General features: G+C 32.0%; 2 protein-coding genes across 2 annotated transcripts; both read left to right on the top strand.

Moving 5' to 3' along the window:
* The first annotated feature begins 212 nt into the window (after positions 1 to 212).
* On the top strand, positions 213 to 3,358 carry LOC142637102 (palmitoyl-monogalactosyldiacylglycerol delta-7 desaturase, chloroplastic-like). The gene is made up of 5 exons (XM_075811383.1): positions 213 to 718; positions 827 to 967; positions 1,097 to 1,237; positions 2,851 to 2,957; positions 3,058 to 3,358. Exons 1-5 carry the CDS (start codon positions 257 to 259, stop codon positions 3,248 to 3,250), a joined length of 1,044 nt encoding a protein of 347 aa, XP_075667498.1. The 5' UTR covers positions 213 to 256; the 3' UTR covers positions 3,251 to 3,358.
* An 11,079-nt stretch (positions 3,359 to 14,437) lies between these two features.
* On the top strand, positions 14,438 to 15,767 carry LOC142633825 (pseudo histidine-containing phosphotransfer protein 6). Its single transcript, XM_075808073.1, has 5 exons — positions 14,438 to 14,506; positions 14,734 to 14,864; positions 15,161 to 15,304; positions 15,511 to 15,583; positions 15,714 to 15,767. Exons 1-5 carry the CDS (start codon positions 14,438 to 14,440, stop codon positions 15,765 to 15,767), a joined length of 471 nt encoding a protein of 156 aa, XP_075664188.1.
* Positions 15,768 to 18,493: the final 2,726 nt, after the last annotated feature.

The following is an 18,493-nucleotide window of genomic DNA, read 5'->3' as shown; positions in this document are numbered from 1 at the left end:
AGCGTGTCTATCACTGTTCATTGGCCATGAACAGTGATTTTAGGCCAATGAACAGTACTTTTTGGCATGAACAGTAATTTTTACACATTTAAAAATTATTTTGCTACAGTGTTTTCAGTTTTCAGTTTTCAACAATAAGTTCTATCCAAACAGACTCTATATAAGAATTTTTTTTTACCAAAAAACATACCTAACACCCCAAAAGTCGTTGGGTCTCTCTCACAAAAACACACACATAGAGACACAGGCCTCATTCATGGCTTTGATCACATCTCCACCATCCAATCCCAAAGCCCACCAATTGTCTCCTCTCCACTGCGCATCCCGCCGGTCGGGACAGGCCAAATTAGTCCCAGATATAACTAGTGCAGCATTGGTAGATGCAGCAGAGTCAAAACCAGAGCCAGAGGCTGCAAAGTTTAGGAGAATTTTGTTATCGGACGTTGTCGTGAAGAGTCAAAGGAGAGTCTTTTTTGGGAGGAAATGGAACGCTTATGATTTGGTCAATGCCTCTGTTATTTTGGCACTGCATTGCCTTTGTCTTTTTGCCCCGTTTCGATTCAATTGGATGGCACTTTTGGTGACTGTGGCACTGTACGTCGTGACTGGTCTTTTTGGTATTACCTTATCATTTCATAGGAATCTCTCACACCGGAGTTTCAAGGTTCCTAAATGGCTTGAGTATTTCTTTGCCTATTGTGGTCTTCAGGCACTTCAGGTTTGTAGAATTTCATTGTTTTGATTATAGATGGTCTTATAAAATGTTCATGTTTTAACACTTTTAACAACTTAAAAACAACTTTGTTATTTTCCATTGGAGTTGCAGGGGAGCCCAATTACCTGGGTGAGCACACATAGGTACCACCACCAGTTTGTTGATTCTGAGAGAGACCCACATAGCCCCACTGCTGGATTTTGGTTTAGTCACATTAGTTGGCTCTTTGATACCACTTCTATGAATGAAAGGGTATGATTTTTTTTTTTTTTTAAGCAAAGAAACGGTATGAATTAGTACTATATTTCTCCACACAAACAAGGACTAATGATAGTGTACTTGGGTGTTGTAGATTACTTTAGTTTCTGGTATGTTTTGCAGTGTGGAGGACCAAACAATGTTGGGGATTTAAAGAAGCAGCCCTTCTACAGGTTTCTTGATAAGACTTACGTTATTCATCCTATTGCACTTGGTGCTCTGCTATATGGCTTGGGAGGATTCCCCTGCCTTGTGTGGGGAATGGTAAGCAAGATTGTTTCGTTTATTTATTCTCTTAAAATTATATTCTACTGAATTCCTTGGGACTAGATGGATGTTAAAAATCTCCACCAAAAAAAAAAAAAAAATCTAATACCAAAACCCTACACAATTTTGCCACAAATTTAACGTGATTAATGGAGGGAAAAATAATGAATTCACGTAAAAGTGGCAAGCAACTAATTACAATAGTACGATAATTGTGAAAAAAAATAACTCGATAAGGCTCACCAGGTCTTTTACCAATTTGGTAAAGAGAAACTTTTGGGTCAATAGAAAGAATAAGCACGGTGTCACATTGTGTAGTACAGTTGTATGCCACTACGATGTAATCTAAAGAAATAATTCTAAGATCACATATTATTATACTTTTTTTTTTTTTGCCACAACACTGATATGGCAGCATGTAAGTGATTAATCATGACTTATACATGGGCTCATCAGTTTTTATTCACCAATTACAGTGCCATGTTAGCAAGCAATTGTGATCATCAACTTTTTCGGTCTAAAGATGACTCAAGACTACTTGATATGGCGGCGGCTTATTCAATTAAATTTCCTGTTTCATTGATGTAAGCCACAAATTCAATAAAACAGGAAGTACTAAAAGATGGGCCTCCATTCTGCCAAAAATAAAAGATGGGCCTCCATTCTAAAATTAACAGAGATTGGAAAATGCAAATAGTGGGCTGACCTCTTAGAGCATCCACATTCATTTTTCCTAATTCTATCCTATTTTACCATCTTAAAAACCACTTTATCAATTATACAATACCATTTTTCAATTCACCAACATCCAAACTTCTATTTTACCATACTACACATTAAAATAATATTATTTTTATTTGCCATTAAAGAGAGAGAGAGAGAGAGGAGAGAGAAAGTGTTAGAATTTTTTAATAAAAAGGAGGAGAGAGAAAATTAAATAATATTATTTTTATTTGCCATTAAGCTACAGTGCATCCTAAATTTAGAATGACACTGTAGCCTGATTGTAAAAAAATTTACAATCTTTAACTTTTACAATATTCAATGGAGTGATGTTTTTGGAGTTAAATGGGAAATTGAGTTTGCATTTGCCATTTGGCCTATACGTTGTGGATGCTCTTACATTGCAAGTTGTTCTCAGCTTTAGACCGTTCGGTGCACTCAATGGAAGTCGGCAATAGATAGTTATGTGTTTGTCCCACAAGAACAAATGGGCTTTGGGGTTTCAATATAGACAAACTCTATTGGTACTACCGTACTAGTTGAGTTCCCGTTAAATCAGTTCAATCCATTCTCCTCCTCTAAACCGTTAATATTCAGTTTTTTGATAATTTGATAAGGTATTCTTTGAAATTCTTTTTATGCTTCTTTTGTTTATATACATATAAAATGTGAAAATTATCTTTTCTAAAGTTAAATTGGGGATTTAGCCTTGAAATTTGTAAGCTATTTAGTTTTTTTCAACTAATTTGAAGCATTAGACATGACAGACACGTGTTCAATAATGACCACATGTCAATCTTCTGTCCCATTTAATTCTCTAATGCACCAGATACAAGTCTTTTTCAATTTGTAATAGAAGCTTAATTATTGCAGCTGTGTCATTGCAGGGTGTGAGGGTTGTATGGGTTTACCACATCACTTGGCTTATAAATTCGGTTTGCCATGTATGGGGAAAGCAACCGTGGAAAACTGGTGATTTGTCTAGGAACAACTGGTATCACAACTTTTTGATGTCTAAGATATGAAATATATAATATTTCAAACAATTTCAAATTTGGCTACTTATTTATGGTTTGGAATTTGTGATTATTTAGGTGGGTGGCATTACTTACATTTGGAGAGGGGTGGCATAATAACCACCATGCTTTTGAGTACTCAGCTAGACATGGCCTACAATGGTGGGAGCTCGACATGACTTGGTATGTAGTAAAACTTCTACAAGCTATTGGATTGGCAACTGATGTAAAGGTGCCAACTGAGGTTCAGAAGAAAAGGATGGCCATTTAAAAGTGGGCTTTATACATGTGCTTGGTTAGGCAATTGAATTGGCCATTTCTTGATTTTGTAGGCGTCAAATATAATATGGTACGATAAATATATCGTGGATGCTAAAGTTATTAAATAATGTATACAAATCATATCTATTATCTTTTTTTCTTTTTTTTCTTAATAAGGGAGTCTACCCCACATCACGTGATGGCAATAAATAATATCATGTGTACTACATGGGTCTTGCTAGAACTATCGTTCAAACAGTTCCTCTCTGAATACTAGGACAAGTACTCTTACCATCAAACTACAATCCCGTGTGGTTATCTTTCTTGTTTCTCATCTCGATAAAATCAGTCTCTAAAATTCTAAATAGAATTGGATGAATTTAATGAATATGACTGAATAATTACAAGAGAATGGTGCTATGCTATTTATATACAAAACGGAGCATCGAAGGAAGAGGAAAATAATCAAATTCCTGACAAACTCCTCTAATCTAACTACTTTGACCAATAGATATACAACATGTGTATAATTAATAAGAAAGTCACGTGACATCTCGTGCACTACTTAAGTGAAGCGACACCGTTTTCTTTTTATCTCGAAAATTGCTTGCAATACGCAATGGTTACATTTTATTTAATGACATGTCCTGATTATCAAGCAATGTCCTTTGATGTTTTTTTGAATCCTTCTCTTTCGTAACACTTTCCCTTAAAATTACAGCTGCTATTGAATCTTGCTTCAACATGTCTAAAGCAGAATTAGGAATACAAATGTCAATAAGCCACAGTTTCCATAACAATTTATTGAACTTGATGACTGCTAGCAATGTGGAAGGTCTTAATTACACCTTCTTGTATTTTAGCTCTGACCAAATGACAAACCGTATATGTTTCTTTCTTTCATGGAAACTGGGTTGGCTAATATATGGATTTCTGCTTGGAATGTTTGATGTTCAAATCTTTAAGTAACTGAAGTAACCAAGTGATTTTATATGTGGTGGAATGTTTGATGTTCAGATCGTGAAACTGTGGAATGTTTCTTGGCTTTCCAGGATATGAGAGAATCACTCAAGAATGTGCAATATCTCTTACTTTGTGAAATTGAATACCTTTTTTGGTAAACAATGAAAATTTTTCTTGATGGACAAGGAATACCCTTTCTTAGTGAATAAGGAATAAACTTTACTTCTACACCAAAAAAATCAAAATCAATTTAAATTAGAAATTTGAGACAATTTCCAGCAAATCTTTACCTTGACTCAAATTTCACAAAGCCATCTTCCAAACCCCAACCCAAGTCATCTTAGAATTTCACCTTAATCCAAGAGACAAAAATCATTTCAACAAAAAGATCCTTGATTAGGGCTAGAATTAAGGACACAGTAATAGGTCCCTTGATTTTAGCTCAATCAGGGAAGAATACTAGGAAACTAATACATAATAATATAATTATAATACTAACAGGTAAAATTGAAAAAATAAATAAATAAACGATGACGTAAGTGATAAAGAATAAACATATAGTATGTTTATATATATATATATATATATAGAAAAGCATGAATTTCTTAAAGACTCAAAACATAAATTATAATGATGGCCTCACGCTTCCAAAACAGCCCCTATACACCCTTAAAAAGTATATCCTTTGAGCACGGACATCCAAACAGATAGATGAGAATGCCATTTTCATAAGGTGCGAGGACAACACTAACTATAGTTTCCCAATGCCATTTGCAGAATATGATATTTCTAGAGTTGAACCTAAACCTTGAAACCCATATCTACATTAGGCATTTTACCCATACTATATATATATATATGAGAACCAGTCTAAGAGTCTGTGTAAATAATGTGACTATCTCGAGCAATGAGTCCTCTTTCTCTTTTGTAGTTTTATTATATAACAACCATCCCCTATCAACGTCATAGCAGTACCATTGGTTTGAAAATTGAAAACTAGAATAACATGCGACATTTACCAACTTTAGGGGTCTAAAGGAAGAAGGAAACTCTACCCCCAACATTTGGAATTTCGAAGCCAAAAGTGTAAAAATTATAATAAGAATGATGGGACAAAAAGAATATAGTTTTTTGTGCATGAATAATGGCTATAGCAAGTAAGCACGGGAGCACAAAAAAACATGAGCATGATTGTGAAAGCCTAAGTTAAAGAGAAGCTTTTCTATTTTTACATAGGTATGTTCAAAGAGAAGCTGTTTTTTTCACATAGATATGGTCGCCTTCAAAAGTTCTTTCCAAAAACAAAGCAATTCTTCTCAGTTCCTCCCCCAACATTCTATTCTGCATACGTCAATGCGAAGCATGCTTTCGTACATTTCTCTCCCTTCATTTCTAATAATTTAATTGAGGAATCTGTCTAAGGTTTAGGATTATCTAAATTAAATTTTCCTAGTATCGTTGCAATTTGCAATTATTATTTGCAGAAGATTGTACCATATATGAAGTTGTGGACTTGAAGTTGGAATCTTTTGGGGTTGTGGGTGAGGATGGTAAAGAGCAGATAAGGCTCATATTGATTGTGCTCTGTAGTAGAACCAGATTCGATTGAAGATTGATTAGCAGTGTGTTTGGCTTTTGGTTTTTGTCAATTTAGGTTCATACCCTATCATAACTTTTCTTTGTTGGGGATCTTTTCTCACAACCCTTCCAATTTTAAATTTTAATTATTAAGTATTTTTGGAATACTATAAAATAGTACTTACTCATTTAACATGAATATTAAATCTTATAATGAATTAATAGAGAAATCTGTTATAATGTGAGAGGAGAAAGTAACATATTGCTATACTTAGTATCTAAATAATTACTTTGGATATGGAGATGAATTTAAACAAGAAGAAAAAGGGGTCAGTGTGCTAGCTAAAAGTATAAAAACATGGCTTAAAAAATACTTCAATCAATATAAAATAATCTGACAAAACACAAGCACAGTCTCATATTAGAAAGTATATTATAGAGCTTGCTTACGTCAGTACTAAGCATGCTTTTCAAGTGAGTAAGTCGAGGTAATTATAATCAAATTAAAATGCTTCACGAGTGAGCTGTGAAACTAAACTATGGCAAAACCCATCATTTAGAGTAGGTCTCCTGCATACTCTGTATGGTTAAAGCAGTATAAAAGAATACCATATCTAGAGTCATATGCAGCATTAAATGATATGCTCTCCATTACCAGCACAACCCTGTTATAAATTTCATGGCTTGATTGAGAGCTTATTTTGTTTAATTCCATCGAGGTTTCCTTTTGATGAATGCATTTATATTATATTCACAAAACAAATAAAACAACCAAAATTTTGAGTTGGGAAAAAAAAGGAAAAAGGAAGAAAGGTCTTAGTTGTAGCTAGAATTTCAAGACTTGTCAAGGAATGATTTTGTATACCCAAGGGACTACATCTCCTCCTCGTATAAAGGAGAAACCCATATACGAGATTCATAGGTAGAAGTAGAAATGAATGTTTAATACATTGAGAATACTGAATAATTTATTTTTATTGAAGATTTTCAATAGGAAATATATATATATATATATATATATATTTTTTATAAAAAAAAACCCATAGTATTAACCACCAAGTTAGTATGGATGAATGGATGATTAAGGGCCTTATAGCTAAATTAACATTTACTCATATACAAAATGCTTAGGATTTAAGAAGGGAAAATGTTCAAATTGCAGGATTAGTAGCATACTATAATTATCTCAAAAAAAAAAAAGTGATTGTGAAAAATATTCATTCGGACTATCTAGCTCATTTAATTATGTTACACAGCTATGTATGAGTTTCCTTATAGAAACATACTATTAATTTTTTTTTTCCTTTTTTACTTTTTGGTCTCCCACTTTCTCTCTCTCCTCATGTATTTAGTGACATTCTTGTACCACCGCACACACTTAGTGCGATGGTCACTTTACAAGTATAAATGCTTGTAGGGTGTGGGGGGCAAGTTCCAGGGTTCAAGTCTCCAAGAGGGAACCTCACACACGTATATACTTCGAGTAAAACTTCTATCTTGTATAAAAAAAAAAAGTGGCATTCTTGTTCCCTTGTTCCCATTCAAAAGATGGAGAAATATTCAATACATTTTAATTACCATATAAATTTTTTTGTCATAGTTCGATAGTTATAACACAGGTGGAATCTAAACTCTGGATATTTTGAATATACCAAAAAGTGTCAACCTGCTAAGCTACAAGACTCTTGACAATATAAAAGTTGATTTCACGATGTAGGGTTCCCATATAGAAGGCCGACATTTATGTAAGAGGCATAATACACGAATAAAAATTCTCTATACTATTTTTGCATTTCACTTTATATTTCACTAATCACAGCTTACTATGTATTCTTTTTACTTTCCTTATAAGTTAACAAAATTTTAAAATGAAAATAACTCAAATACATGGCATATGCATAATTGGTAAAACATAAAGTTAAATACAAAATGTGGTACAAAGGATTTGTATTCGTAATACACCAAGGATATGCTATATTTGCATGAAATATGTGCAATAATTAAATTATCTCAAATGTGACGATTTAATTGATACAAGGCTATTTATTTGAGACATGAAGCTAATCTAGGCTGTAACCCATGAGTAAGGGTGGCAAAATCTGACACGACCCGTGAACCTGACACGATTAACCCATTTATAAACAAGTCGTGGGTTGAGGTTAAATGACTTTAGGTCATATTCGAATCAATGTACCTGATTTATTTAATAAATGGGTCGTATTCGAGTTCAAACATGCAAACCCGTTTGACTTATTTGGCCCATTTAGCTTTTGTTATTATTGTTTAATTTATTATTGTAATTATATGTATATACTGTATTTATGGTTGTAATTGTATCTTAATTTTAGATATATGAGAATTGATAACATATTATTCAAGTCAAGTATGACATATTAATCAAACAGGTTATAAAAGGGACATTTGTATTGACCTTTACGTGACTTGTTAATTAAACAGGTTAAACATGTCGTGTCGTATTGGGTCAACTTGTTTAATAAATAGGTCGTGTTTGAGTCGAGGATTCTTGACACATTTACTAAACAGGTCAGGTTCGAGTCAACTCATATAGCTAACTGAATACTCATGGCTTAACAGGACACGACCCCGACATGTGAACATGAATTGTTACCCCTACCCATGAGATAATATAACAAGAGTAATGTTAGAGATATTATAAATTGTACTACATAAATCTTTCAAACTAATGTGTTACCAATCACTAAAAAAAAAAAAAAAAATTAAACATTCATTTATTAGGTGATTGAAGCAAGTAAATCAATTTTGTACCGGAGGCTGTACCGATTTGACTAGTGGAACAATATATTTCAGTATTGGTCAATACCGATGTACCGTTTTAGGTCTACCATTATTATTTATATTTATATATATATATGTGTGTGTGTGTGTGTGTGTGTGTGTGTGTGCGCGCGCGTGCACGCATATGTGTATATATTATAATAAATATAAAAGTTTACCATAAAACATTTCCTCAATTCAGAACAAATTATTCATAGTTTTAAACTTTAGTATCAATTAAAAGAAAAAAAAAACACAATATAAGAAATAGAAAGCTTAATTGTTCATTGCATACTAAGAAAACAAATAATACTACTAAGTTAATACAAATAAGTTACCATTATATCCTAACAAAAATTCAAAAATTACAAAATTACAAAAAAATAAAACTTTTTTCTGTACCGGCTGGTACGCCTAGTACCAACCGGTATTGCCCAAAATTTGCCGATATGGCCGGTACAACCAATATTTAAACTGGAACAAAATGTTGATGTTTTGATACTGGTATATGTACCGGTATGGTATTGACTATCTTGGATTGAAGTCCATCAATCATATTTGTTGTCATATCAACCTATACATTCTATGTACTAAACTTTTTAATACTTTTAGCATCTTTTATATGACAATCCTTTGACAAGCTAGTAAAAAATAAGAAGATACTTGTATCGTTTGAAAGAGTGATGCAGTACATATCATAATTCAAATCGCTTTTGGCATAACAGTAACAATATTACCTTTTGCATACGGCCTTTTGAAATATTAGTGTAAATAAATATTTAATAATAATAATTAATTCAAATATCTATATATATTTTTAAATAAGATAAGAGAATCACTCATCTAAAATCCTAATTAACCTTCAAGGTTAGTGAGGGTCCGTTTGGATATAACTGAAAACTGAAAATTGAAAATACTGTAGCAAATAATTTTTAAATTAGTGAATAGTGCCGTGAAACCCTTTTTAATAAAAAAAAAAGTGGCTGAAAAGTGCGTGAACAGTACATGAATAGTGTATGAACTGTGCGAAACAGTGTGTGAACAGTAACCGCACATGTGAATAGTAATTTTGTCCCCTAGCTGAAATGCGTGCAGAGGAAAAAAAGATAAAATAAAAAAGAAAGAAGGCTGAAACGCGTCCCTCCCAAAATGTAAACGCAGTAATTTGTATCCAAACAATCACCGAGTTTCCATAAATTAAAATATGAACGGTTAAAACACCACTAGTAATTTTTTTTTAAGTACTCAATTTAATTATTTTAATTTTTTTTTTACATGGATTAAAGCTACTTGCTGTATTGTTGGGGTCGGTTTAAGCTTCAAACCGATGACCAAGCTATGAAATCATCCTAGTCAACTTGGCCAACAATCTACAAATCCTTTCCTCTAGTCTATCGAGCATAGCAATCATCCTTAAAAACAGAATTCCTTAATTTCCTTCACATTAACAGTTATTATATTTTACAACAGGCTATCACATATAATTTCACAAGGCAATGTCTCATCCACTTATAGATTAGAATTTGTTGTCCTCACACACATCCTGTCAGTCAAATTGAGGGGAAAACTAATTGGCAAGTATTGGAGAAAGGATTTTCCTATCAATACCGATCCTCATACACCTATAGAGAATTCATTGTGCAGCGTAAGGTATGCATCTATCGACTGTTACTATGTCATATTTCCTCTCCTTCCACTAGTTTGTTGATTTAACAATTGAAGCCTCCTTGGCCAATCTCCAAATTAGTCAAGGTTGAACTGAGGTTTCAATTTTTAGCAATTAATTTGTCAAATTGCATGTATTTTCACCAATGTTAGATTACTTTCAAAGTACTTTGTGCAGTTTTGTCCCAACTCTAAAATTTTACCTACCTACATGTATATCTAAAAAAAAAAACAATTGCTTCTAATATATTTCATCTTTAATGCCAAAGATCATTGGGTGGATGCCTCTAACTACATGGGCTCATTGAAATTCGACCTTCCCCTTTCCAACTTGGGTTAGCTAAAAAAAAAAATATAAAATCTCTATTGAGATTTAAAAAAAATACATTTAAACACATAATTAGCACCTGCCTAATTGATGAGGTTAATTACTTCGAGGGTTTCCAACCTAATGAATGTATTCATGATTTTTTTTTTCTTAGAATCATTTATTCATGAATTTAAGAGGCATTGTAAATTTGTAATTATGTAAACAAATGAGTGGTCCAATTATAATTAAGTGGGAGAAAAAAAAAAAGAGAGTGGTCCAATAATATAGAATCACCTATGATTTTGTGCCTCATCCCCTGCTGTCCTGTCCATGGGTCGTATATAGTATATACCCCATCACTCACTCCCTTTTGAAAAGTCTCGTCATCATCACCATATACTCATTCATTCTTTACACTTTTCTTTTTCCAACTGTATGTGTAGTTAGTTCCTGACCCAGACAAAATGACAAAACTTCAAGCAGTAAACCACTAACCATTTTGCCACGTGTCCGCCTACTCTGACGAACTTGTCACTGCCACCTCCACCACCTGTCACCCAGAACCTTGTTTACCGGGCGCTCTGTTCCTCCCCATCCTTCAATGCAGCCTCACTAAATTAAAACCCAAGCTGTGAGACAAAAACACAACATTTCTTTTTTCCTTTCTTATTTTATTTAGGGACAAATTTAAGTAATATTGTTTGTATTTTTTTAAAATACATGTAAATAAAAAAATATGTAAAAATATGTGTAATACTATTTAAAAACTAAAAATGTGAGTTTAAGATACTTTACTAAATAGGGCCTTAACTTTTATAACAATGTTATATATACAAAAATTTTGTATTGACTAGTTTTTACTCATTTTTATTTGGATATATTATTTTTTTGGTTAATTACAAATTATACTCCTAAAATTTGGGAATTTTTGGATTTTACAGTCTGAAATTTTAGAATTTGAATTTTACCTCTCTTAAATTTGAGAGCATTTGGATTTTACACTTTAACGTTTCAAGAATTTTGATTTTGCCTCATAAATTTTAGGGGTATTTGGATTTTACACCTCCAAATTATGAAACTTTAGAGTGTAAAATTCAAATATTCCCAAACTTTAAGAAGTAAAATTCAAACATTCCTAAAATTTAAGAAGTAAAATCAAAATTCTGAAATTCAGGGTATAAAATCCACTTCCAAATTTTAAGGGATAAAATTTAAATTCTAAAACTTCACAATATAAAATTTATATATCTTCAAACTTTAAAAGTATAATTTGTAATTTATCTTTATTTATTTATTTATTATTAACAAATAACACATTATCTCAATTATGAAAAAATTTGTTAAATTTTCAACCTATGAACTTCTTTTTACCTCCTCATATTTGATCAGTGTAATTTAATAACATATCAAGTTACTCATATAATTTTTTTTTCCTATTTCGAAAATAAAAGAGTGAGAAAGTCAGATAAAAAGTGAAGGGAGAAAAGGTGAAATAGAGTACGTGGTTTGGAAGCATGTACTACAACAGTAAAAGTTAAAAATGTTATGTTTAATATATATATATATTTTTTTTCCTCAAATTTCTCGACAGTATATTACAGTTGTTTAGAATTGAATGTGAGGTAAGGATTGGCGAGGTGACTGACAATCACCGGTTGCAGAGAGTTGTCGGGTGGAGAGTGAGTGGTACAACGCGGCACCACTGGCAGAAAAAGACAGCACGCGGGTGACCGGAAACGGGGACAGCAGGTCACCTCCCTCACCTCTCTACAGTTCCAGAGTCTGGTTTTGTAGGCTGGTCCGGTAGATACCCCACATTCACCTCGATAACTTCCACACTGCACGCCCTCTTTCTCACTCTTTAACCCTAATCCCACTCTCACTACTCGTGTGACCTTACTCTCCTTTGCTAGGACAATCTTAATTCCTTTTAAATAAATTTATTAAAAATAATTTTAAAAATAAATTAGGGACAATAATAGAACATTAATAAATTAATAGTTTTTAATTTTAAAAAAGAGATAATATTTTGGAACATTTTAAAATAAAATAAATTGGGACTGAGGGAATTAATAATGACCCTATTGGGGTATTTGAATTAGGGTTTATGAAGTTTATACATGTTTATGTTTATAAAAAGTTGTAAATATTTACCATTTTTATAAAATAATGTTATATATATATATATTTGGAAAAGGTTGTACCAATTTTGTAAATGTATACAACATTTGTTAGTTTTTTGTGTTACTGCAATATAAATTTGCATTATACCGTGCAATGTAAAAGAAGAATTTTCCTAAGGTTTAATTTCAACCTCAAGCGATTATAAGCCTTGTAGCACAAGTACTCAATTGGTATTCTTAACGAAAACATTCATAATTCAAATCACACACTTTTGTTGTAATTAAAAAATAAATTATTAACAATAAATAAAAATTTCAAGAACGCGCAAAGTTGGATAATTTTTCTATTTGATTTTATTTATTGTGGAGTACATAGAATTCATAAAAATATCTTGTATGGTACATTTTCATAGTGAGGTTATATTCTCTTAGACTTTTTTAGAACTAATTGAAGGGATCATATCTTTTAACATGTGAAATTTCAGAGTGTGTTTTGTGGAGGTGACTGTAGATTTTATCATGAACTAATTTAAGGGATCATATCTTTTAACATGCAAAATTCCAGAGTATCACTTCCATAAATTTTCTAGTTGATGTAATGGATAATGGGGGCTACTCGGATCTCACATAAATCTTGTAAAATCATTCGCATATTAAGGTTATATTCTTCCAAATTTTTAAAACAAATAGGAATGGACATCTCTTATAATTTTTGTGGGTTATGAAAATTTTCGGAATATTTATTTTGTGGTGACCGTAGATCTTACCATTATTATTTACATATGCAAAGTATCACTTGGACGATTTTTCTCTTTGATGTAATGTATTGTGGGGACTACACAGATCTGTAATAAATCTCTTGTCAAATCAATTGCAGGTTAAGGTTATATTCTTTGACATTTTTAGAACAAATGGAATGGACCATATCTATCTCTTATCATTTATTACAATTCTTGACATGAAAATTTATGGAATATGTGTTTTTTTGGTGGCCGTAGATCTTATCAATAATGTCTACATGTACATCTATTAAGATGCAAAAGTCTAAAATAAATGTCCTATGTCCTACTCTACTTATTGAAATTCTTATGCAAGAATGACCTCACCTTTCTTTCTTTCTTTCTTCTTCTTCTTCTTCTTCTTCTTCATTATTATTTTATGATAAACCCAATTGAGAGGTCCAATAATTCGATAAAAAAAGTTTACACCCATACATTTTTACTTGAAACTTTCATAATTCCTAATATAACTTTTTTTTTTTTTGAGAAGATTCCTAATATAACTTTTGTCACTGTACTTCCTAAATTCAAAATTTTCAAGTGAGGCTTATGTGGGATGCATATGACATGAGTAACTATAATATTAATTAACTTTATAATAATTGTTGTGTATAATCCCCACAGAAAGGACATCACCTGTAGTACTATACTCTCTACCACCAAACAAATGTCAAAAACTTTTAGTGCGTGCAAGTAAAACAGACTTTGTAAGGACATGAGTTTTTTACAGTGTTGCCAGAAGTGGGGTCCAAAGCCACCGCTTGGCTTTAAATAGTTGTTGCCACCGGCTTCAATTCCCGCTCTTGTAGTATTAGAAGTTGTACACAAAACCCTAAACCCCGAAGCAAGTGAAGAGAGGAAAAGAATAATAAGAGATATCCATTAGCTTAATTGGGGCTTAAAAGTTAAACCCACTTAGGTTTTTTTTTTATACAGTTTTTAGGTTCAAGAAGTGATTAGCCAAGACGGGTCTTCCTGTGTGGATGCTTGGGTTGGGTGTGGATCGGTTGCGAGCCGACATGAATCGTTTGCTCGCTTTGCTCTTCCACCAGGTAATAATGCTAATTAATAGGACTTGTTGTTTTCATTGTTTATCTTTTATCATAGCGAGCTACTAGTGTTGTTTTAATGCTTGAATTCCTTGGTAAGAAATGACAAAAAAATGAAAAGATACGAGCTTGTTAATTTTTGTAGTGGTACAAGTATGTATTACTTTAGTTGTTGAAGTTTTTTTTTTTTGTTTACACTGATTAATATCATTTCTGTTATTGTTCTTTAGGGAGTATTGGATGAGCAATTCTTGCAGCTTCAACAGCTTCAAGATGAGAGCTCCCCAAACTTTGTCTCAGAGGTTGTTAATATCTATTTCCACGAGTCCGAGAAGCTCTTGAGGAACCTCAGAGGACTGTTGTGAGTTCTCTCTCTCTCTCACACACATACACATGCATAATGCATTGCATCTTAAATTTTGGTTCCCACTTGGTTTGCTTGATGGGTTTAATTTTTTGGTCACAAACATTCTCTCCCTCTCATTTGGAAGTTACTATTTAGTATTTACAACGCTTTTTCTTCACACAACCGTTGGGCATAACAAAGTGGTCTATCTAAAATGTTACATTTTATTATTTTAATAATAAATTTGTAAAAATTTTGTTTCTTTAGAATTTTATTTGTTTATTTGGCTGAAAATAAAGGTTATGGAACAGGATGGACAAGGAGTTCTCGGACTACAAGAAAATTGGAATCCATTTGAATCAGTTTATGGGAAGTAGCTCAAGCATAGGTGCAAAGAGAGTCAGAAATGTATGCGTTGCCTTTCGCGCCGCTTCTGAACAAAACAACCGTGCCGGGTGGGTGCGCCTTTCCTCCTCTATTCTCGTGCTTCCAGACTTTTTCCTTTCACTTTTTAAAACTTCTCTACACTTCTCTTTCTCTGTAGCAAGAATTGACAACGTGTGTTGCTTTTTTTGAGGTTTTACTTTGAGAGAGAGAGAGAGAGAGAAAGCAGACATGTTGCTTTGAGAATGTTTTACCATCTGGGATTTTGGTCTTTCAGGTGTTTGAGAGCATTGGAGCTGCTAGAGCATGAGTATTGCTACCTCAAAAACAAATTGCACGAACTGTTCCATGTATGTAGCACAAGCTTTCAGTTTTTCTTGTGCACTATTTAATTTCTCAACCTATCTTATTTCTACCATCATATCTCATTCATTAAATACTAAAATCTAATGTTATGATGGCTCTTTCATATTGATACAGATAGAACAGCAACGAGTGTTAGCGGCTGGAGTTAGGTACCCAATGCAACACTAAAAAGCAAGCTATAATGACTAGGGTGTATTTGACTATATTTGAGTGCCACCTTATTGTTTCAACTCCCTGTGCTAAAAACCACGCTAGCCCAAAAGAGAGGAATAGAAATTAGAGATGGGATTTTGATGACACTTTCACCTGCCTACGATGTAGAGTTGTTCTTTGTTTTGAATAATGCCTGGTTGTAACTTTAAAAAGTAAATGAATTCAATCAAATTTAAAGTTGGCAGTTCTGAATTTCTGATTCTGATGTCAAGGTTTGAAAGTATCTGCTTTTAATACCCCAAATAATTACTGCAATTTTTTGATAGAGCTGTCAATTCACAGCCATTAAATGCTACAATGGCCCATTCAGCATTCAAAATCATATAAGAACTGGAATATTTCTTTGACATGACCAATCAATAAATCATTCAGTTCTCATAAAAAATATATATATATATATCATTCAGTAATATCTGGCCACACCGCCACAGGACATTTTGATTCTGGTGGTCAAAAAGGAGTCCAATTTAAAACTTTTCCAATTCAGGTTATCTTTCAAGGCCAGATATAAATGCGGCTGACTGATTGATTGATTGATAGTTATCCAAATATTGTAGATAAAATGATAAATGTTGTTATTCCTAGGCAGATAGAGCACCTTTCCTTACTTCCCTTTTTTTGATAAATACCTTTCCTTACTTCCCAAGCAACTAATCATAGGACCTTTGTATGGGCCGAAGCAAAAAAAAAAAGAAAAAAAAAAAAACGTTAATGGCTCATGACCGTCTCAAGTGCCCAAAAAGGTATTAGTGTATTCGGTAATTTTGTTTTATTAATATTATTTAAATATTATAAAAATATGTATAGATTAAAAAATATTATAAAAATATGTGTTTTATTGTTTAAAAAGTAAAAATTATTATTTAAACAGCACAATTAAACAAACTCCTAAAGACTCATTATTTGTATAATTTACTCATTATTTATTTGGGTATCCAGTAATAATTGTAGTGTTATTCGTGTTAAACTCATTTGTAGTGATGTAATTTAATTACCAATTAATACCAATCAAATGGTTGTAAAATTTACGCCAAATGGGGTATCTGAAAAACCCCTTGAGTTAGAGAACATTGTGTGGCAACAAATTTTTACCTTTTGCTCCGGGTTGAGTGTTTGAACTTTAAACCCCCTTATCTTTATTAATGATTTATTTTATTTACAAAGTAGATTATATTAAATTATAGTTTTATTTTTTTTAAATTATATATAAAATTCAAAATTTATATTCTACTTTAGATTAGTTCGTTGGTTTGTAATTTTGTAATTAAAATCTCAAATTTATAAAATGTTTCAATTTGAACCCTTAGTCCATCTCCATTTTTTATTTATCTTATTGTAGGTAGTAATGAAATTGTGAAAAGCAAGAAATCATTGATTAAATTACATATTTCACATAGAATTTGTTAATAAATCATTTTGATAATTACAAGGTAGAGAGAGAAAGCTTCACTTAAAGTGAGAAAGTAATTATCAAAAAAATTGCAAAACAAAGTTAATTTTATAAAAAATTATCATTTTTATCTATTCCATTACTACTCAAAATAATGAAAATGAATAACGGAGATGGATATAGGCTTCAACCTGAAGCAGTTTCATAAGATTGAGACTTTAATTGAAAAAATAAAAAATTAAAATCCTAGAACATAGTATAAACTATGAGCCTTTTTATGTAATTTTCCCTAACAAAAAAAGAAGAAGAAGATGATCATTCTATGATATGTGCTTATCCTTTTTTATGTACCATACCATCACAATCCTAAATGTTCATGAATGTTAGCTATAACTAGTTACACATTTAATTGGTCAATCCATAAACACAAAAAGATATATAATCTTTCATCATATATTACCATAAATTAAAAAAAAAAAAACAATTAATTTCCAGCATTTGGATTAACATGTTGGTGAAAAACCTATTTATGTATTTGTTGAAGGTTAGCAAAAGTGAAATCATACCCAAAAATAAAAAGTAAAGTTTTAAAAGGCTTGTGCAAAATGAAATAAACTAATAAGTTGAACAACAACAATAACAACAAAAAACACCTAATCCAAACATATACGCTACTCTTTTTTGGAGCTTATTTTGTCTACAATCCGTTTTAATTACTTGAGTAGTAATAAGGAGACGTAATGGCAGAAACTACATCACATTGAGAGTAACTTATCGTTTTTAATTACTTTATAATTTATATAGTAACTATATTTTTAAGTTTTTTCCAAAACTTTATAATTTTCCAAAACTCTTTGCCAAATGAGATCATAAAGGATCTCTCTCTTTGCAAGATCCCTTAGTTCAAACCTCATCAATAGACAAACTACTACATCATTAACCATGGAATGAGGTGATCATAATGATTGCTAGGACCTCCCTTATAAAACGTGATTATAATGGGCAATGTGTTAAGATTTCATGTCTATCTTGATACCAACCTTTTGCCAGTCATGAGTTTACCCAAATGGTTTTCAAACTAATAATGTTTTTTTTTCCTCTAAAAATAAAAACTATTGATATCAATCTTCATGCATTATAATTGATGCATGCATGCATGCAAGATATCAAGAGATATATGTGCCCCTAAGACCAGGTAAGTTTATATATATATTGCCCTACGCATGTTACTAATGAATAATATTTTAGGTGTGGATTACAATCCGGCATTAATTGTGGAAAGTGGGGTGCC

This window comes from Castanea sativa, chromosome 5 (genome assembly GCF_040712315.1).
Source record: "Castanea sativa cultivar Marrone di Chiusa Pesio chromosome 5, ASM4071231v1".
Classification (NCBI taxonomy): Eukaryota; Viridiplantae; Streptophyta; class Magnoliopsida; order Fagales; family Fagaceae; genus Castanea; species Castanea sativa.
The sequence above is the reverse complement of the archived record's forward strand: the minus strand, read 5'-3'. Positions and strand labels throughout refer to the sequence as shown.

Excerpts from the sequence above, each read along its gene's own strand:
- LOC142633825 (XM_075808073.1), top strand. The coding sequence starts at position 14,438 with ATGCTTGGGTTGGGTGTGGATCGGTTGCGAGCCGACATGAATCGTTTG. Across the intron at positions 14,865-15,160 it reads AGGAACCTCAGAGGACTGTT|GATGGACAAGGAGTTCTCGG; the intron begins GTGAGTTCTCTC and ends GTTATGGAACAG. Across the intron at positions 15,305-15,510 it reads GAACAAAACAACCGTGCCGG|GTGTTTGAGAGCATTGGAGC; the intron begins GTGGGTGCGCCT and ends TTGGTCTTTCAG.
- LOC142637102 (XM_075811383.1), top strand. The coding sequence starts at position 257 with ATGGCTTTGATCACATCTCCACCATCCAATCCCAAAGCCCACCAATTG. Across the intron at positions 968-1,096 it reads CCACTTCTATGAATGAAAGG|TGTGGAGGACCAAACAATGT; the intron begins GTATGATTTTTT and ends TATGTTTTGCAG. Across the intron at positions 2,958-3,057 it reads GATTTGTCTAGGAACAACTG|GTGGGTGGCATTACTTACAT; the intron begins GTATCACAACTT and ends GTGATTATTTAG.